We start from the raw sequence: 23,071 nt of genomic DNA, 5'->3' as shown, positions 1-23,071 counted from the left end.
GAGAAAAAAACATCGATGTGAAAGAGACACATCAATCGGTTGCCTCCCAGATGCACCCCATTGGGGTAAGGAATGAACCGGCAACCCAGGTACATGTCCCTGACAGAACCAAACCCAAAACCCATGGGTATGTGGGCCAACGCTCTAACCACTGAGCACCAGCCAGGGCAAGGCCCATATTTATACAGATGAAGACACTTCTCTATGTCACTTCTCTGTAGCTGAGTCTTTGACATCCACATTTCTCCCAATAGTCTGTTCAAGTCATTAGAGGCTTTTTCTATCATGCTCTTCAAACTATTTCCAGCAGCTGCTCACTGCTCAATTCCAAAGCCACTTATACATTTTTAGATATTTGTTTTCTAATAAGCAGCACCCCACTTCCAGGTACCAAAATCTCTTATTAGTTTTCTTATTTTTCTGGCTTTGAGATATAATTGACATATAACATTATGTAAGTTTAAGGTACACAACATATTAACTTGATACACTTCTATATTGCAAAACCCTATCGGTTTTCTATTGCTGCTGTAGCAAATTACCACAAACTTAAAGGCTTAAGACATTCATTTCTTTCTCTCTCAGTTCTGTAAGTTAGAAGTTCAAAAGAGGCCTAATGGACTAAAATTAAGGACTGCATTCCTCTCTGGAAGCTATAGGGTAAGTCCATTTCCTTACCTTTTCCATCCAAAACAGTCCTCAGCTCACAGCCCCCTTCCTCCATTTCCAAACCCAGCAGCAGTGCCTCTCTCTGGCCTGGCTTCCATCCACTCATCTCCCTCTAACCCTTTCTCCCGCCTCCCTCTTCCACTTTAAGGACCCTTAGCCTGATATTGGGCCCATCTGGATGATCCAGGATGCTCTCCCTATCTGCTGATCGGGAACTTTCACACCCTTCTGCCACGTGATGTAACATGTTCACAGGTTTTGGGAATCAGGACCAGATATCTTGGAGGGGGAGGAGGGCATTATTCTACCTACCACATTTACTAATCACCTAAAATGAAGGAAAAACCAGCCATAATTTAAGGCAGCCTAATAGGATTCAGAGGGAATATTAACAACTAAACAAACAAACAAAAAACTTTCAATCAATAGTTGACTAATCTATTTTCATTGTTTCCAATACTTAGTGAAGCTAGCTGATCTAGTGAAGATTTTATATTTATTTCTTGTGACAGACACTGTTCATTGGCTAATCCAACCCCTTCTTCCTTGCCTAATATTTGGGCTATAAAAACTAAATACTCTCCTGACTGCCTAAGGATGGTCATATAATACAGCTGCGCCAAATGAAATCTAAAAATTGCCTTGGGAAAAGCTATTGCATACCTGATAAAAGAGGCAGCTAGATGGTGCTGCCCTCCCTGGCCTCCTTCCCAGTACTCCACCCACCTTGAATGATGCACTTCCAGTAATTCAGGTATCTATTTTGCAATAATGTGGGAATATCCACAAGAATTCAGGAGACACCAGTCCTGCCACTGTCAAACTACTGAACCAACACCAGCTACTCCAGCCTATTTTGTTTGAGTGACTATTTACACTGCCTTCCAGCTTTCAACTGAAAGCTCTGGAAATTGAAACTACATTAAACACAACTGCTGGTTAAACATAAGCACCCTCCTCCACAATTTATTTTGTTTTACAAAAACCTATTCACTTAAATGATTTATAATTAAGAAGGCAATTGTTTTTTAAATAATATTTGTTACATATTTTCGAACTCTGAATTATGTATACTCCTTCTAGGATATTTGCAAATGATCAAACGTTTAAAGAAAATAAATAGCCACAATCCCAAATATCCAGAAATAACCTCCTGATAATATATAAGTGTATTTCCATCCATATGTTTTATATAGATACATAAAATATTTTTTTTAAGTGAGACTATATGGAATACGTAGACTTGAATCCAACTCTCATCCAACCCTTTATTGAGGACTTTTCCACATGGCTAAAGATATTTCAGCCCAGCTGGCATGGCTCAGTGGTTGAGCATCGACCAATGGACCAGGAGGCCGAGGTAAGGGCACATGCCCGAGTGATGGGCTTGATTCCCAGTGTGGGGTGTGCAGGAGGAGGCCGATCAATGATTCTTTCTCATCATTGATGTTTCAATCTCTCTCTCCCTCTCCCTTCCTCTCTGAAATAAAACTTTAAAAAAGGATGTTTCAAAAATATTTTCAAAAAATTAAAAATCAGATTATGAAATATGATCAAGTAATTATTAACAATGGTAGGCATTTAAGTTGTTTTATCCTTTCTGCCATTGTAAACAGTGTTGCAGTGAACATCACTGAATACAAGCCTTTCGGTGCTCTCTCTGATGATGTTCTGAACATTGTTGCATAGATGTGGCATTTCTGGGTCAAAGGGACAAACCCTTTCAAATATTCAACAAAAGTTGCCAAACTGCTTTCCAGAGAAACTGAATCAATTTACTATTCTACCTTCTTTCTATATACAAAATAGTGTCCCTTTCAAGTACTGACTGTGTTTTTCCTCTTGCCAATTTGAGGAGTAAAAATATCATAACTCATTCTCGAGTTAATTTACATTTTCTGGTTACTAGGAAAAAGACTAAAAATATTTTGATCCTTTATATTGGTTATTTTATGAATTATCACTTGGAACTTTTTAAAGTAAAGGTGTTCTTTCTATTGTAAATATTCTGATGTAAATATTTTATTCAGTGTAATAGAACTCTTTAGTTTTGTTTACATATATTTTTAAAACCTTTAAATTTTAATCATATCTATCATGTTATCAGATAGGGGTGGTTTTTACATAATGACAACACATTTCAGAAAAGAATGCTTTAAGATATCATATTCTTTTAAATTCCTATTGACTTTCTTACAGCCAAACAAGTAAAATTAATATCAAGAGAACAACAAACATTCCCACTAAATAAATAAGTATTCCACTGTAGGTTTTGACCATTCACTTACCTGCTTGTGACAATGATGACATCCTCAGAGATGTTAGCCATTTCTTTGATGGTAAGGTAGCACATTCTTCGCAATATTTGCTGAAATTATTTACAAAAGGAAACAGATTATTCCTAAGGAAGTAGTTTTCTAAAATGTTTTAAATGAGAACTCCAAGTAGATATATTTAGAAAGTTTTCTTTAAAAGATTCTCATCCACCCAAAAAGTCCTTTCAAAAATGTCAGGGTAAGAAAATACTCAGAATACAAACTATTTCCTGAACACAAGTAATTGCTGCACTGACACTGGAAAACACCTAGATGAAAACTCAAAATTTCAGTTGATTATATGGATGTTTATAATAAAGAGATCCAGAGTTGGACTTGGGCAGTGTGAGTCCAAAGACTTAAGATTTTCTTTTTAATGTTGATTCTATTGCAGATGTCCCCATCCTCCCTCCCTTTGCCTTCCTCCATCTTGCTATCACCCCCTGGGTCTTCACCACACTACTTCGGCATCCATGGGTTATACATATATGCAGATATTTCTTTGGTTAACCAATACCCGTCCTCCTCATCCTCCTCCCCTCTGACAGCTGTCAGTCTGTTCCATGCCTCTGGTCCTATTTTGTTCATCAGCTTATTCTGTTCTGTAGATTCCTCATATAAGTGAGATTATATGATATTTGTCTTTCTCTGAGTGGCTTATTTTACCTGTTAAAGACTTGTCCTACAAAGTGTATTTTTTTAAATTCTTGAAAAATAAAAATATAAAGAGATGGGCAAACTCTGCATGTTCCTTAGTTCATCATATACAGATATTTTCCTTAAAGTATCTGTGGTTGTATAACTAACTATTAACATTCCTAGATATCTGTATTTAAATATGTGTTAAGCTAACAATAACAAAGTTTTGTCTACCCTTTCTCCTCACCTGCATCTCTGATTTATTCATGCACTATTCATGCACTATGAGCACTAGTTCCTCTGGCCTGTCTAGCCTCATTCTCTACCAAGTAACTTCAAATGTCTGTAAGTAGTGAAACTCAAATACACCAGCCCCAGCCCCAGCGTTGAAGCTACGGAAAGAATCTAGTGGAGACTACTGAGCACAATAAGAAAAAGGCACAAGGGAGTGAGGATTCCCACAGTGATGAAACACACACACACACACACACACACACACACACACACAAATAACTCCTAAATAGAGAAAGCCAGTTCAGGGCAGATACCTCATGTGAAACTACTATGAGAAGAAAACAGAAAATAAGAATAAAAACTTCAGAGCTGAAGATAAAAATAAAAATCTACCTTGAAGAAGAATAAAACTAAAGATACAAAAAAATTGAAACCATATTTGAAATACCCACAAAATAACTAAAAATGTTTTAAGTGACAATACAAAGTGTTGACAACGTTGGGTTCATAACCACTAAAACACATTGCCTAAACAAATACACAGAGATGCTACATAAAACAGGAACAAAAAAATTTAAATATGCAGCCAAGGACAAAATTAAGGGTAATTCATAGGTTCTTCCAAAAATGGAAAAACAAATAACTCCTAGCTATAGAAGTACAAGGCCAGGGTCCTACTGGTATAGAATAAAGTCTAAGAATGTATATTCTTCAGGCACATGGAAAATTATTCTAGGTAATAATTCAGAAATATAGCAAGAAATAAAGAGTAAAAAGAAAAAGTGATAAATAGTAACAAGACAGTGTGGTATTGGCAAAACAACAGACAAATTGATCAGTGGAATAGAATAGACCACCCTGAGATACACCCGCATAAATATAGTTAACAGATCTTTGACTTAAGAGAAAAGGCCACACAATGGCACAAAGACAAACTCTTCAACAAATGGTACTGAAATAACTGGACATCCACATGCAAAAAATTAAATCTAGACTGACCTTACACCAGTCACAAAAATTAAATTCAAATGGATCACAGACCTAAATATAAAATGCAAAACTGTAAAACTCTTAGAAGAAAACCTAGATAACTAACTCTGGGAATGGAGGACTTTTTACATACTAGTATATATATCAAAGGAATGATCATATAGAAATAATTGATAAGCTGGCCTTTATTGAAATAAAAAAACTCGTGCAAAAGACAATATTCAAGAGTACGAACAAGCCACAGACTTAAAGAAAATACTTTGAGAACACATATCTGAGAAGGAACTGTTATCCAAAACATATTTTAAAAAAATATCTTAGCCTGCCTGGCATAGCTTAGTGCTTGAGTGTTGACCTTTGAACCAGAGGTCACGATGGTTCAATTCCCAGTAAAGACATGTGCCCAGATTTCGGGCACATGCCCAGGTTGCGGTCTCGATCCACAATGGGGGACATCAAGAGGCAGCCAATCAATGAATTCTCTCTCATCATTGATGTTTCTATCTCTCTCTCCCTCTTATTTCCTCTCTGAAATAAAAATATATTTTTAAAAAATCTTACAAGTCAAAAATAAAACAACCTGATTTAAAAATGGGCCAAACACCTTAACAGACACCTCACTTAGGAAGATGTATAGATGGTAAGTACATAGAAAGATGCTCCACATGTGTCATCAGGGAAAGGCAAATTAAAATGAGATACCACTAATACTCCAAATAGAATGGCCAGAATCCAGAGCACTGACAACAACAACTCTCATTCAACTGAGGATGGACACAAAAATAGTACAGTCAGTTTAGAAGATATTTTGATAGTTTCTTACAAACTAAGTGTACTGTTATCATATGATCCAGCAATAGTGCCCTTTGGTATTTACCCAAAGGAGTTGAAAACTTATGTCCACATAAAAACTTGCACAAGGATGTTTACATCAGCTTTACATTCTAACTGCCCAAAGTTGGAAGGAACCAATGACCTTTAGTAGAGGAATGGATAAACTGTGGTACCTCCAGACAACAGAATATGATTAGGCATTAAAAATAAATGAGCTATCAAGTCATGAAAAGACATGGAGGAAAATTAAATGCATATTAATTAACAAGTGAAAGAAAGCAATCTGAAAAGGCTATATGTTGTATAATTCCAAGTATATGCCATTCTAAAAAAAGACAAACTTATGGAGACAGCAAAAAGATCCATAATTGCCAGATATTAGGGGGGAAGGAATGGAGTTAGGGGGATTTAAGTAGAGTACAAAAGATTTTTAGGGTAGTGAAAAAATACTGTGGGATATTTTCATAATGAATGGGTATCATTATACATTCTATGGATGTCAAAACACATAGACTATACATACACCAACACTGAATGCCAACATAAACTATGGACTCTGGGTTAGTATGAAGTACAGTAAACCCTTGATTTTGCAGACCTCAATTTAATGGACTTCAGATTTAATGGATAAAATTTCCAGTCTATATGTCCTATGTGAAAATGAACACTCTGCCAATTTTTAAATGATTTTAACCTAGATTTGCTTACAACTAAATTAACAGGTTATTTTTGTTATTAGTTCACTGTTACTTGTAACGAATTTTAGTAAATAGGCCATATGTCAGGGGGAAAAAACAATGTAGTAATTTCACCATTATACATAAATATTACGTATTTATAACTCTAGTCTACGTATTTAAATCCAAGTGTCATCGCTCGTAAACCATGTTCAGGCGAATGATGAGCATGTGATCACACCACAATGCACTCAATAATTGCCTGGCGTGACTTTCTGCAGCAGTTTTACTAATACACGTGGGCTGATGTTCCCACGTGCACTAAGCCGTGTGCACTTGTTTACTCTCAGTGACTGGTGAATGCATTCATTTACTAGACCTATTCAATATAAAGTTAAACAGTAAAACATTTAGAAAACTTCTATATGTGTTACAGTAATACATATAGAAAGCTTCTGTGAAATTAAACTTTTCATTCATAGTTTTAATTACATGAACATATCTACATAAGTAAAAAAGAAGTAAGCTAATTTGTTAATTTTTTAACATATGCATTCAGAAAACCTACTTATTATATAACGGACTTAATGGGCTTTAATGGACACCCCCTCTCCCAGATTAGTCTGTTATATCTCCCGAATTAGTCTGTTAGTCTGTTTTACTGTATCAATGTAGATTTTTGAATTGTAACAAATGTACCACTTTGGGGAAAGTTGATAATGGGGAGGCTGTACATGTGAGGGGACACGGGGTATATGGAAGATCTCTGTAACTTCCTCTTAATTTTGCTGTGAACCTAAAACTGCTCAAAAAAATAAAATAAAATCCTTTATTGAAAAGTGGTAAAGACATGAGTAAATCTGCATGAACAGAAACCGAGGTTATGACATACACCATTTATATGCTCACACATATATTTAGGTACAAAGCATCCTGGGTTCTCAAAAGTCCTTGAACAAGTAAAAGGTAAAGATGAATATTAGATTTTTGATAAATCAAAAGTCCATGTTGCAATTTCTAGGCTAAACACTAAATAGAACTTCAAAACTATTATTCCACATGTTGCTCTGTTTATTTTTATTCAGCCTCTTTTCTGTTTCATTTTGGGTAGTTTCTATCTTCAAATTCACTGATTTTTCCTCCTGCAGTCTTTAATCTGCTACTAACCCAATGCAGTGTATTTAACCCAATGATAGATACATAGATAGCTTTTTAAAAATTTCTGAGTGCCTCTAGATGACTTATTTTGCTTCTCATTCTTGTTATGTCTTTCTAAACATTCTTAAGCATTTGGACCAGCAGTCACCAACCAGTGATCCGTAGATCACTGGTGGTCCAAAAGATTGGTGACCGCTGATCTAGACCATATCTAGAATAGCTATTTTAACGTCATTACCTGCATATCCATTGTCTTTATCATTTCTGGGTTCATGTGTGTTAATGTATTTTTCTCCAGATCATGGGTAATTTTTCATTGCATGCTCTACATTGTGAAGTTTATGTTGTTAGGTGCTGAATTTTGCTATACATTTTACATAACATTATATGTATTGTTTTCTCTATCATGAAGTCAAATTAGCTGGGATCAATTTTTCACTTTTCAGGCTTTTAAGAGATTTAAAGCTTTAGTCTAAGGCTAATATATTCCCACTAGAGGCCTGGTCCATGAAATCTGTGCACAGGTAGGGTCCCTAGTCCTGACCAGTGATCAGGGCTGATCAGGGCCTTCCAGCTGCTGGCCAGGGCCTCCCTTCCCCAGCTGCCGGCTGCCAGCCCACGACTTCCTTCGTTCCATGCCACCCCCTGGTTGTCAGTGCACATTATAGCAAGCGATCAAACTCCCAGTCTCCTGGTCAAACTACTATGGGGACACTTTACATATTAGCGTTTTATATATATAGATTTTATAGAGAGATATAGATTACTGAGGTGGTACTTTCCTGAGAACTATACCAGACGACAAGGTCTTTCCACTCTCACTGGGGGGTAATATTAACTATTCTTAGCCTGGAATTCTGGTGATTCTTCCTTTGGCCTGGGGAAGTTTCCTTTTACATATCCACAGATCAGTTCTTATCCAAAAAATTAAGGGGCCTTAGTATATTGCTGAAACTATCTCCTGCCTTTCTTTCTTTCATATCCCTCCCTCCCCTCTCCTTTCTTACTCTGCCCTTCAAATTTGAGCTTTCTTAGCCTCTCCAACTCCATGTTTTCTCAACTGAGTATGCTCTTCCTGACTTGAGACCTGTTATCTGCCTCTGGGCAATGAGCTACTGTACTCCAAGGGATCAACTTATTTTTCTTTTTCTTTAGATTGCAGTCCTGTGATACCTATTACTTGAATGTCTGAAAACTACCAGTTAATATATTTTGTTTTATTTTCTAGGTATTAATGGTAGCAGGGTGAAATCTAGACCCTCTACTTCATCATGGCTGGAAACAGAACAGAAATGTGTTCCTAATATCAAAACATATGGTAAAAACACACAACATACCAAATATGGTGAATTACATAGTTACTCCTTTATAATGTCAACACTAATCCATTGTAATTATAGAACAGTCTATATAATTTCATTCCTTTGAAATGTGTTGTCTTGCTTTATGATTCAATATAGATTTTTAAGAATATTTTTGTGTTTTTCATTTACATTTAATGTAGATAATGATGGCCTATCTACCATCTATTACATGATTTGTATTTGTTCTTTTCTTTTTTTTCCCCTTCCTCTGGTTTGATTTTTTAGCATTCTAGTTTTTTGCAATTTAGTTTGGAAGAGAAAAACAAAAGAAAAATATCAATGAAACAAAAGCTGCTTTTGTTAAGAAACTAATAATTTTATAAACCTATAGACAAATTTTCCAAAGATAAAAGAGAGCAGATACAATTTACCAGTATCAGAATGAAAGAAGAAATATCACTATAAATCCTACAAACATCAAAAAACTGTGGGAATACATATTTTGAGCAATTTTATGCCAACAAAGTTCAGCAATTTAGATGAAATGAAAAAATTCCAAGACACAAACTAGCAGAGCTCATGCAAGACAAATAATCTGAAAAGCACCATATCTATATCTTTTTAATGGGTTAACTCTCAGAATCCTTCCAACTATAAAGATGGCTTCAATAGTGAACTCCACCAAACATTCATGAGAAATTAATAAAAAGTCTACAAAATTTTTTTCAGAAAGCAGAAGAGAAAGGAAAACTTTCTAATTCATTTTATCAGGTCAGTATTTTCCAATTAAAAAACACAGACAAAAAAACATCACAAGAAAAAACTATAGATCATTCTATTTTATGACCAGAGACTCAAAAATCCCTAACAAATTTTAGCAAACAGAAACCAAAGATTTTGTATTTTTCAGGACAATAAATAAAGGCATTTACCATGTCAATATATTAAAAAAAAAAAAAAAGAAAGAAAAAAAAGAAAGAAAGAAAGAAAGAAAGAAAGAAAGAAAGAAAGAAAAGAAAGCATGATAATCCAATGGATATAGAAAAGCATTTGACAAAATTCAATATCCATTCATGAAAAAAAATATTTCAGTAAACTAGGAATAGAAAGGAACTTCCTCAACCTTTTGATAAAGGCCGCCTCTGAAAAACTCAGAGCTAACATCACACTTAATGGTGAAAGACGAAATACCAACTCCCTAAAAATCAGGAACAAAGCAAGGATGTCTCTGAGACCATCACTTCCATTCACACTGTATGTATAACAGTTCAAGAAAAAAAGGTAAGATAAACAAATAAAAGGCATATAAGTTGAAAAAGAAAAATAAATCCTAAGGAATCTCCCCCATAATACTCCTAGAACAAATAATTGAATTTAATAAGATCACAAGACACAGAGCAATATATAAAAATCAATTTAATTTCTATAGACTACTTACAAATAATAGAAATACAATAGCATAAAAATATTACCTACTTTAGGATACATTTCACAAAATATGTATAAGACTTGTAAGCTGAAAGCTACAATACTGTTAACATAAATCAGAGACCTAAATAAAGGAAGATATACACTGGTTAATGTTTCATTGTCAATTCTTCTCAAACTGATCTTTAGATTAAATGCAATCCCCATCAGACTTTTAGCAGACTTTTCTTCCCTTTTTTAAAATTAAATTCATTGGTTATTAACCAATTATATAGGTTTCAGGTTTCATATACCTATCTTCTGACCCAGCAATCCACTGCTAGGCATTATCCAAGAGAAATAAAAACTTATATTAAAAAGCTTGTACATGAATGTTTATAGCAATCTATAATAATAAAAGCATAATATGCTAATTAGACCTGAGAGTCAAACAACCTTTTGGACATCATTCCAGACAGTGGGGGCTGAGGCAGAGGCAGTTAGGGGCAATCAAGCAGGCAGGCCAGCAGTTAGGAGCGATCAGATTGGCAGGCAGAGTGGTTAGGGGTGATCAGGCAGGCAGGCGAACAGTTAGGAGCCAGCAGTCCTGAATTGTGAGAAGGTGCAGGCCGGGCTGAGTGACCCCCACCCTCCCATGCATGAATTTCGTGCACCAGGCCTCTAGTCTATATATATAAAAGGCTAATGTGCAGTGTCCCCTGGGGAGTTTGACTGGGAGACTGGGGATGCAATCACTCACTATGACATGAGCTGATCACCAGGAGGTGATGCAGAGCAAATTAAGGCCCTGGCCAGTGGCCAGATAGCCCGATCAGCCCTGATCGCCAGCCAGGCCTAGGGACCCTACCTGTGCATGAATTTCAAGCACCAGGCCTCTAGTTTTATTCATAATCTAGTAATAAAAACTGGTAACAAACCAAAGATTCTTCAACTGATGAAAAGATAAACTTAGGTACATCCATACAATGAAATCTGACCTCTCAAAACTCAACAATAAAAAAATATACAACCAAATTATTAAAAATGGGCAAAAGATATGCACAGATCTTTCACGATGGAATAAATTTAAAGACAAATAAAACACATGAAAAGATGCTGGAAGGTCATTAGTCATCAGGAAAATTCAAAATAAAACTAAAACAGGGTACCATTACACAACTTTTATAATGGCTAAGGTTAAAAACAAAACAAAACAAAAGATAATACCAAGTGCTGGCCAGAATGCAGAGCAAATAGAATTTACTATACAGTCATGGAGGAAATGGCAATCACTTTGGAAAATGGGTTAATACTTTCTTACAAAGTTAAATATACTTATACCTATTATCTGACCCAGCAATCCTACTCCCTGGTACTACCCAAGAGAAATAAAAACTTAGGTTCAAAAACTTGTATATGAATGTTTATAGCAACTTTATTCATAACCTGGTCACAAACCAAAGATCCTTCAACTGGTAAACAGATAAACTTAGGTACATCCATACAACAAAATAGTACAATGAAATAAAAAGAAGTACACTACTGATACAAATAATAACATGGATCAATCTCAAATTCATTAATATCAAGTGATTGAAAAGAAGACTCAAAAGGCATCACACCATTCTCATGACTTCCTAGAAAGGGGGAAAAACTTTAAGGAAAGAAGTGATATTAATGGTTGCCCAGGGCTTAAGATGGAGGAATAACAAATATAAAAGAGGCAGGAGGGAACTTATTAGAGTGATGAAAATGTTCTAAATCTTGATTGTGGTGGTAGTAATGCTACGTATGCATTTGTAAAAACTCATAAACCTTCATCCTAAAAAGGGTGAATTTTACTATATATATAAATTATAATTAAAAAGAAAAAAAAGACTACAGTGATAAGTGAGTGAAAAGGAAAGCGACACACTGGAAGGAAATATTTATAGAACACCTAATAAAGATCTCTTATCCAGGGAATATAAAGAACTGTATAATTCAATAAGAAAACAACCTGATTAAAAGATTTGAACAGACACTTGACCCAAGAAGGTGTAAAGGTGGCTAAAAACATTTACTTGCTAAATGCATGCAAATCAATACGAGGAATATAAATAAGCAAAGAATATGAACACAATTCACAGAGAAGGAAAGTAAAATGACCACTAACCATATACTTGCTTACTACTTTCATAATTAATGCCAACCCAACAATGCTATTTCTAGATATTAACCAAACAAAATAAAAACACAGGTCCATCCACACAAAGACTTGTACTTGAATGTTTTAGCTGCTTTGTTTGTAATATTCATAAACTGACACAACCCATTAACCTGTGAATGGATAAATTAGAGTACCTCCATACAATGGAATACTACTCAGCAATAAAAATGAACAAACTACTGATACACACAAAAAACTAGAATTACTCTCAAAATTCATAAACTAAGTAAAAACAACAACCAAGACATAAAAGACTATATACTATAGGATTAAATTTAAACAAAAGTCTAGAAAATGCAAAACTATGTTGTCAGAAAGACAATCAGTGATTGCCAGGTTGAGTGAGGAGTTAAGTGAGAGAGAAGAGTGACAACTAAGGGAGGTGGGGGCATATTCTGGAGGGATGAAAACTTTCTATATCATGACTGTGGTGATGGTTCCATGACTCTATACATTGGTCCAAACTCCTGAACTGTACACTTAAAATTGGTGAATTTTACTGTATATGTTATACTTAATAAAACTGATTTTTAAAAAGATAAAAATAAATTTTAAACTTACAAATCAATAGGATTATAAATAAGCAAAGAATATGAACAGATAATTCACAGAAGGAAAGTAAAATAGTCACTAAACATATGAAAAGAGTTTCAAATTTAAGTCATCATGAAAATGTAAATTAAAACCACAAAGAGGAGAAACCAAAATGGCGGCATAGGTAAACACCTAACTGCAGCCTCACACAATAATTTTAATAAAATACAATTAAAATACAAAATGGACATTACCCAGAACTACAGGAAAGTTGACTGACTGGAAATTCTACAACGAGAAGGAAAGAGAAAACCAGAAGGAAAATCAGAGGAGCTGTAAAAGCCTAAGGTACAGAGATATGGAGACACGTTGCGCATGCAGAGAGGACGGAGCCAGAGAGGAGGGGTGGCTGAGTGCCTGGCTGGCATTCCCTAGCGGGGAGATAAAAGTTCCGGACTGTGCTGAACCCCAGATCTGACAGCGCTGAACCCCAGTTCTAGGCCAGACCCTGGGGACCCAGGCTCACACGGAGGGATCCTGGCTGTAAGGCAGAAACTCAGGGGAGCAGCGAAAGGAAGTCCCAGAGGTATGCACATTGTGTGCAGAGAACGCGCAGAGAACGGATGGTTGACTGTGCCGCTGGATTTCCCTAGCGGGAAGGAGACAAAAACTCCAGAGGGCTCTGAACCCCACTTCCAACTGAACTGCACCAGTTCTAGGCTCATTGGGGGAGAGCCTAGACTGTTTGGTAGTGGGCGAAACTCGAGGGCACCTTTCTCTCAGAGGTGCTTGCAGCGAGTACTGAAGGACACTGAGGAACACTGAGACTCAGGAACCTCATAGGGCAGGGCTGATGGAAGCCAACGCTGTAGGCTCCACCCTGAAACTGCGCCCCATCTAAGCTGAACACAGAGACTTTTAAGGCTACCAACTCAGGGAAGCTGCAAAAATGCCGAGACAAGGAAACAGATCACAAACAAAAGAAATGGAGGACAAAAAAAACGACTTGATATAGAGTTCAAAACCACGCTTATAAGGTTTTTCAAGAATTTCCTAGAAAAGGCCGATAAAATAAATAAGACCTATGAGGATATGATAAGGGATCAACTAGAAATAAAGAATAAGAATACATTGTCTGAAATAAAAAATACTATACAGAGTCCTAAAAACAGAATGGAAGATCTCAAGAATCAAGTCAAAGATTTGGAACACAAAGAGCCACATGACACTCCTCCACAGAAGCAAGAAGACAAGAGAATCCAAAAAGTTGAAGATAATGTAAGAAAACTCTGGGACAACTTCAAGCGAACCAACGTCAGAATTATGGGAGTCCCAGAAGAAGAGAGCATGATACTGAAAACATACTGAAAGAAATAGTGACAGAAAACTTCCCCCACCTGGTGAAAGAATTAGACTTACAAGTCCAGGAAACACACAGAACCCCAAACAAAAGGAATCCAAAGAGGACCACACCAAGACACATCATAATTAAAATCCCAAGAGCAAAAGACAAAGAGAGAATATTAAAAGCAGCAAGAGAAAAGCAGGTAGTTACCTATAAAGGAGCACCCATACGATTGTTAGTTGATTTCTCAACAGAAACCATGCAGGCCAGACGGGAATGGCAAGAAATATTCAAGGTGATGAATAGCAAGAACCTACAGCCAAAAATACTCTACCCAGCAAAAGCTATCACTCAGAATCAAAGGCAAGATAAAGAGCTTCACTAATAATAATAAAAAATTTAAAAAAAGCTAAAGGAGTTCATCACAGCCAAACCAGAATTATATGAATTGCTGAAGGGTGTTCTTTAGGAAGAGGAAGAAAATAAAGATAAAAATTATGAACAACAAATATGTAACTGTCAACAAGTGAATCTGAAAATCAAGGGAATTAAAAAAAATCTGATGAACAATATTGACTGGTGAATATAATAGAATCAGAGGTACGGAAGGGGAGTGAACTGATGATTCTCTGGGAAAAGGGGAGAGGGGGATGTGGGAAGAGACTGAACATAAACTGTGCACCTATGGATGAGGACAATGGGGGTTGGGGAAAGGGAAGAGGGTGGGGTGGGAACCTGGTGGAGGGGAGCAATGGAGGGGGGGGAAATGAGGAACATTTGTAATAATATGAACAATAAAGATTTATTTTAAAACACACACACACACACACAAAGAGATGCCATTTCACATTCTTCTATTTTTTGTTTGTTTGTTTGTTTGTTTGTTAATCCTCACCAGAGGATTTTTTTTCCACTGATTTTTAGAAAGATTGAGAGAGAAAAACATCAGTGGGTCTTGACTGGTTGGCTCTCCCAAGTGGGGATGGAGCCTACAACTGAGGTATGTGACCTTGAATCAGTCCAAGGGCCGATGATCTAACCACCTAGTCAAACTGGCTAGGGCTCACATTCTTCTAAATCAGGGGTCTTCAAACTACGGCCCGCGGGCCACATGCGGCCCACAGAGGAGTCTGATCCGGCCCGCCAGGTTTTTTGGGCAGTGAGCGCAGCCGAGGTGTTACAGTAGGAATTAGTAGTTCATATAGTCCGGCCCTCCAGCTCTCTGAGGGACCGTGATCTGGCCCCCACTTTAAAAAGTTTGAGGACCCCTGTTCTAAATCAATGATTTTCAATTAGTGTGCCGCAAGAATTTTTAAAACATGCAATACCTGCCATGGCCGGGTGCTCAGTTGGTTGGAGCATCGGCCTGTATACCAAAAAGGTTGCAGATTTGATTCCCGGTTGGGGCTCGTACAGGAAGCAACAGATCAATGTCCCCCCCCCCCCCCCACCGTCCCTCCCTTCCTCTATCTTCCTTCTTCTCTAAAATCAGTAAACATATCCTAGTGTGAGGAATAAAAACCAACATGTAATACCTGACTGTTAAGTCAGGGGCACTGATCTCTTTTTCCTTAGATTGTCCAATAGAAAAAGGACAACAGCCAACACAATAAAAGCCATCTGGTGTGAATGAATCAAAATTATACCTTTTTTTTTTGTCTGTCAGATTGGCAAAAAAATATATTTTGGGGGGTTCTGCAAAATTTTAGTTATTAGTTTATGCATGCCATAAGAGGAAAAGGGTCGAAAAATCACTCTTTTAAATGACAAATATGTTAGGTCTTACAATAAAAAAAAATTATTATCAGGAGGAGGTGAGGATTTGGAGCAGTCTGTATATATTAGTGAAACCCTTTAAAGATCAATTTGACAAGATCAAATGGCTAACACATCTAGAAATTCTACTTGTAGGCTATCTACCCCAGAAAAAAATTCTCAATGTGTACACAAGAAGACATTTACATAAACATTATGTGTAATGTCATTTGTAATAGCAAAAAATGGAAACAACTCAAGTATCTATGGGAGATGGATAAATAAATCGGAATAGTGTACATTCACAATAAATAGGGATTCCATCAGCAGTGACACCGAACAAAGCAGAAGTACATGTAGCAAGTGAATAGATCTTAAAAACATACTGTTTTAAATTGCAAAATAATATGAAGATGATACTATTTATATTTCGTTTTCAAAAACACAAAAATATTGTTTAGATTATGGATGCAACCATGTGTAATCCATCTATATACACATGGATGGAGGATACCATTCTCAAGACAGTATTAGCCTCTGGGAAAGGAAGGCGCTCCACAGGCTCCTGGCAAAAACCTCAACTCTCCTTCCCCCCCATACATCACACTCCCAATCCCATATCCTGCCTAAGGGACCATCTGAACGAATCACATTGTGCTATTCGTGATTATTTACCTCAGTCACTACCCCCGCCTCCCCCCCCCCCCCAAAAAAAAAAAAACACAAAAAACTAAAATATCCTGGTCATTCCTCCCCACCATGCAGTTGGGTACAGCACCCAATCTGAGTCCAGCTTCCACTTTTCCACAAATCCCAAACCCCTCCACCATGTTCTCCAGCACTTCCATCAGCAAAATTCCTTTTATTCTACCTCTTCTCTGAACCATCCCATCTTTTCTCTAATTAAAACCTGGATCCTCCCTGAGATTCCCTTGCAGCCCTCTCAAATGGTAGTTTTCTCTCCTGTCACCCTCATCCACCACCCCTAGGGGTGGGGAAGTTGTCCAAGTTGATGCTCACTGCCTTTTCAAAATTACTTTCTTGCCTTGTTTCACTGTAAATCCTTCCCTTAAGAGTTCTAGCTTCAAAACTTATGCCATTAGACTTTATCACCTCCCACCATTCCCGGTTGCATATATAGATGCTGGTTAACTTCCCTTACATTTAAAAAATATTACTTTGTTCATTATCACTATCGCCAATATTACCCCACTTAATTACTGGTGAATTTAATACCCATACAGATAATATTAAAACTCTTATGATAGTCCTTCTCCTTGGCTCTTCTTCCCCAATGATCCTGTCCTTTTTCCTATTGCAATCACTCACTTCTATTGCCATAGACTTTATCAATAAGCATATCCCTTTCATAATTTCATTTCCAAGCATTTCACTCTCCAACCACCACTCCTGACTCCAACAACTCTTTTCATTCCATCAGGATTGACATCCTGATCCTATCAACATCTGACTATTTCAATCAGCCCCTGTTCTTAACTTGCCTCTTAACCAAACAAAGATTCCATAGTCAATACTTCAATTACTCAAGCTTTTTTGCACCTCTCTCTCTTTACTAAATTGGCAAAATCCCAACCCTGACCATTCCATGCCTTAACCTGAAGCCTATAACTGGAGAAAAAATTCACTATGCTACCTGGTAATACTTCAAACTCATGACCACTAACTTCAAGGGCCATCTGTCCTGTCAAACAATCCTACATTGCTGCAATTAATTTCCTAGAACACTATGTCATGCCTTCTCTTTTAATAAACGTCTGTGCTAGAGGCTTCAAGTTTTCCTCACTCTGTTTCTTCGCTGCTCTGTATACTCTTCCCTGCTCCATATCCAACTGCCCACCTTCTGAGCAACAGCAACCACAGGCCCACGACCAGATAGTTGCCCTACAAATCCACAGACACAAAGAAACAATGGCCCTCCATACCATTTTTGTTGTTGTTTATTTATAATTGTTTATTTTTATTTTATTTTTTCATCACCCTTTATCCCTCTATGCCCTCTTCCACCTCCACTCCCTCCACTCCCTCCACCCCCAAATATTACACTATAGTCCATGTCCATGAGTTCTCTCTTTTTTCTTTTTTGTTTATTCCCTCCACTTCCCCCTCCAGCACCTCCTCACACACACCAAAGCTGTCTGCCTACTCTCTATCTATGAGTTTATCTCTATTTTGCTTGGTAGTCCAGTTTGTTCACTAGATTCCACATGTGAGTGAAATCATACAGTACTTGTCTTTCTCTGACTACCTTATTTCACTTAGTCCAGGTCCATCCATGCAAAGGTTAAAATTTTCTTTCTTTTTACAGCAGAGTAGTATTCCATCATGTAAATGTACCACAACTTTTTTATCCATTCATCTACTGAAGGACTCTTGGGCTGCTTCCAAATCTTGGCTTTTGTAAATAATGCTGCAATGAACATAGGGGTGCATCTATTTTTTCTGATTGGTGTTTCAGGATTCTTAGGATATATTCCCAGTGGGATCACTGGGTCAAAAGGCAGTTCCATTTTTAATTTTTAAAGAAAACTCCTACTGTTCACAGCTCCAGTCTACATTTCCACTAACAGTGCACAAGGGTTCCCTTTTCTTCACAATCTGGCCAACATTTGTTGTTTGTTGATTTATTAATGACAAAAGGCCTGGTGCATGAAAATTCATGCATTGGAGGGGGGTCCCTCAGCCTGGCCTGCCCCCTCTCACAGTCTGGGAGCCCTCAGGGGCAGGAGGCGACCCTGGGATCAGAGAAAGACAACGCCCCATCACACCTCTACTACTGCCATTGCCAGCAGCACAAGCCTCAGCCGGCCCTGGTTACCTGAGCCTCGGGCCGGCCCTAGGCAGCTGGGGAGCTGACATCTGAGATTTGCCTGTGCCTCGGGCTGGCCCTGGGCGGCTGGGGGGCTGAAGGGACTGGAAGACTCTGGAAGCAGATGGGTGGCAGGGCTGAGGGGACTGGGCACCGCCATCTTGTGGTTGTGGGCACCGCTGTCTTTGAGGGCAGGGCAGTCAATTAGCATATTCCCTCCTAATTGGCTGTGGGCACTACCATATTTGAGGGTGTGGCAGTCAATTAGCATATTCCCTCCTTATTGGCTGTGGGCACCGCCATCTTTGTAATGGCATGAGGGTCAGTTAGCGTATTACTTCTTTATTAGATAGAATAGCCATTCTAATAAGTGTGAGGTAATATCTCACTGTAGTTTTAATTTGCATCTCTGTGATGATTAGTGATGTTGAACATCTTTTCATATGTCTATTGGCTATCTGTATGTCCTCATTGGAGAAGTGTTTATTCAGGTCTTTTGCCCATTTTTAAATTGGATTGTTTGTGTTTTTGGTGTTGAGCTTTATAAGTTCTTTATAAATTTTGGATATTAACCCCTTATCAGATATATCATTGGCAAATATATTCATCCATTCAGTGGGTTCCTTTTCCATAACTTTTATTTTTTTTATTAAATTATTATCTGTGTACATATACCATTCCCCCCCACCCTCCCATACATGCCCTCCCTCTCCAGAGTTTTGTGTCCATTGGTTGTACTTATATGCATGTATACAAGTCTTTCGGTTGATCTCTTATCTTCCCCAGATCTCCCTACCCTACCCGCTGTAATTTGACAGTCTGCTTGTTGCTTTACTATCTCTATATCTATCTTTTGGTTCATTGGTTTATAATGTTCTTTATTATCCATAAATGAGTGAGGTCATGTGGTGTTTCTCTTTCATTGACTGGCTTATTTTACTCAGCATGATGTTCTCCAATTCCATCCAGGTTGCTGCAAATGATGAGAATTCCTTCTTTTTTATGGCAGCATAATGTTCCATTGTGTAGATGTACCATAGTTTTTGGATCCAATCATCTGCTGATAGGCACCTAGGCTGTTTCCAAATCCTAGCTATTATAAATTGTGCTGCTATGAACATAGGGGTGCATATATCCTTTCTGATTGTTGTTTCTAGCTTCTTGGGATATATTCCTAGGAGTGAGATTACTGGGTCAAATGGGAGTTCCATTTTCAGTTTTTTGAGGAAGCTCCATACTCTTTTTCCATAACTTTTATAATAGTCCTTTTCCTTGGCTCTACTTGAATAGCTTGAAATGCCAAGCATTCTAATCTAATTCCTCTAATAATCTATACTAATAAAAGGGTAATATGCTAATTAGACTAGGTCAACCAACCATCTTCTGGATGTCTGACTTCCTTCTGGACAAAGCCATGGTGGTGGGGGCCAAAGCAGAGGCAGTTTAGAGTGATATCAGGCTGGCAGGGGAGGGCATTTGGGGGCAAGATCAGGCCAGCAGGGGAGGGTAGTTGGGGGTGACCAGGCCTGCAGGGGAGGGCAGTTGGGGGCATTAGGCAGCCAGGCAGGTGAGTGGTTAGGAGCCAGTGATCCTGGATTGCGAGGGATATCCCAGACTGGAGAGGGTGTAGGTCGGGCTGAGGGACATCCCTCTTCCCCCGTGCACAAATTTCATATACCGGGTGTCTAGAAATTCTATAATAATCATGGTGGTTCTGCTTTCCTGCTTAATCACTGAATTTTTGATACAGGGAGTGATTATAGGGAAATAGGAACTTAAAGATATGAACCTTAATTTGCTTCTCTGAGTTGATAAAGCCATTAATGACCCTGTTTCTATTGGTAAAGGAGACACTAGTAGTCCATGGTATGCAGTGGCAAAATACTTAATTTTTCACCTCAGATAAGCATAATGAAGAACCTATAAAAGACAAGGCTTTGACCCAGTAGTTGCCACCACAGAACATTTTTATAAAAATTAGTTGTATAATGGGTTAGCTGCTTCTAAGTACTATACTGGAGAACTTGGTAAAAGAAAATGAGCTCCAAGTTTTATATTCACAGCTCAAGGCCTGGGTGACTTGTTCTATATTGCATTAATAAGAAGCCTATGTCATATGGACACAGGGCTGAGATTGCTGAAAGGCATACTCTGCAGGCTGAACTACAATGCAAATTCAATTCACACCCTTGTAGGGCATCTAAAGTTAGGACCTTGACTGGGAAGGAGTTGGGGCCCTGAAAATTGGAATGAAGACACAGGGGAAGACTCTGATGCAGTTGAGTACCTTGAACCACTAAGATTTGGACAATTTATGTCAACAGAAAGGTGGAAAATATATATTCAGGAATCCCCTTCTCTGGTATGGTTCTGAGCAAAGAGAAATATGTGCCACAGAAGACAGGAGAAAAGCATCAGGCATTGTGCTCTGAAAGTCAGGGTGGTCTAAGGCAGTGGTCGGCAAACTCATTAGTCAACAGAGCCTAACATCAACAGTACAACAATTGAAGTTTCTTTTGAGAGACAAATTTTTTAAACTTAAACTTATTCTAAAACCACTTCTTCAAAATAGATTCTCCCAGGCCATGGTATTTTGTGGAAGAGCCACACTCAAAGGGCCAAAGAGCCGCATGTGGCTTTTGAGCCGCCATTTGCCGACCATAAGTCTAAGGTAGTAATGGGAGACAGATGCGGAGGCTCTGGCAGCTCTAGTTTGTCCTCACTCTTCTTTACGCTCACTCCATGTCCTGTTTCCCACTCTGCATCCAGCTCTTCTAAATTTCCAGCTTTGCTAACCAATGGCAACCCAGGCCCACCAGAAACTTGACTAAGAACGCAGAGATGTGGAAGCTCTGTCCGCTGACTCCCATGCCAGTCCACTTCGGCAGTATCATGCCAGAAGCTGGGTAGTAACAGCCTTTATGACTGTATGGTAGATCCGTGGGTGAGTAGCTTTATTCTATAGACTTCATTCTTGTATTTTCATAGGTCCTTTAGTGAACATTTTAGGAAAATAAACAATTTTAAAGTAATTTTAAACATTTCAAGCAACCTTCCCTAATTTGGAGCACTCTGAGTTCCCCAAGGAAAACAAATAAAAGCAGCTTTCTCAGCCTAAAAGAATAAAATAAAAGGACTTACATCGTTAGATTGAAACAATCGAGTCATGGCAAAGAAGGCTTCTGTGGCTTCTATAGTTCCAAAGTGTTCCCCCTAAGTAAAATTGAAAACAATAATTAAGGATTTTCTCTTTATTTCTGCAAAATTCTTTTAGAATGCAGGGGGAAACCTGTTTGTAAACAATGGCCTTTTTGCTTTTTCTGACATAGCTATTTAACTGCTTATTTAAAGCAGTTCAGTATCACAGAACATGCTAGAAAAGTTCTAGAATAGTGGTCTCTAACTTTTCAGCAGGAACTGTTTTAATTTCCCTAAAGAATTGTGATTTACAAGGAGGTAGAGATGATGGCAAGTTGAGTTCCTAATCAGATCGCTATGTTATTATTTCACTTCCTTCAAGCAGAGATCTTATCTCTTACCTTTCTATAATCCAATGCCCATCACAAGCCTGGCATTCTCATTGGAACATAATAAATATTGAACTGTAAAAAAAACTATTAGGGCCCTATCTGGTTTGACTCAGTGGATAAGAGTGTCAGCCTGCAGACTAAAGGGTCCTAGGTTCGATTCTGGTCAAGGGCACATGCCTGGGTTGTGGGCTCAATCCCAGTGAGGGGCGTGCAGGAGACAGCTGATCAATGATTTTCTCTCATCATTGATGTTTCTACCTCTCTCTCCCTCTCTCTTCCTCTCTGAAATAAATAAAAATATATTTAAAAGAAAAAAAAAGAACTATTAGGAATCCAGGAAACATAACTTAAAAGAACCCACTAAAAGGGAAAAAATCAGGTGAGTTAAATAAAAGGCTTAAGGGACTGCTAATAAATTTCAAGATACTTGCTCAAGCCCCTAAAACATGTTTTGAATCAGAAGTTTAGTGTGCTCAATAAAACAACTGAGGATCTTGCCAAAATGCAGATTCTGACTCAATAGCTCTGGGCTGAAGCCTAAAGTTTTTCATTTCTAACTGGCTTCCAGTAATGAGAATGCCGCTGATCTGAGAACCAGATTTTTTGTGTGCAACAATGTATTAAATAACCATTTCACTTGTAGT

The 23,071-nt window shown here is 37.8% G+C and overlaps 1 protein-coding gene across 1 annotated transcript in view; it reads right to left on the bottom strand.

Annotated features, from left to right (window-relative positions):
* The window catches only part of COPG2 (COPI coat complex subunit gamma 2), a 363,341-nt gene that overhangs the window by 335,887 nt on the left and 4,383 nt on the right, over positions 1-23,071 (bottom strand). Inside the window, exons 4-5 of the mRNA XM_084897194.1 lie at positions 22,039-22,110; positions 2,958-3,037 (exon numbers count right to left, since the gene is read on the bottom strand). Of these exons, the coding sequence (XP_084753320.1) occupies positions 2,958-3,037; positions 22,039-22,110 (152 nt within the window). The remainder of the gene's footprint in view (positions 1-2,957; positions 3,038-22,038; positions 22,111-23,071) is intronic.

Source organism: Pipistrellus hanaki, assembly GCF_964339955.1.
Source record: "Pipistrellus hanaki genome assembly, chromosome: 10".
NCBI classification, from domain to species: domain Eukaryota; kingdom Metazoa; phylum Chordata; class Mammalia; order Chiroptera; family Vespertilionidae; genus Pipistrellus; species Pipistrellus hanaki.
Note: the sequence above shows the minus strand (reverse complement) of the source record. Positions and strands in the feature narration are given on the sequence as shown.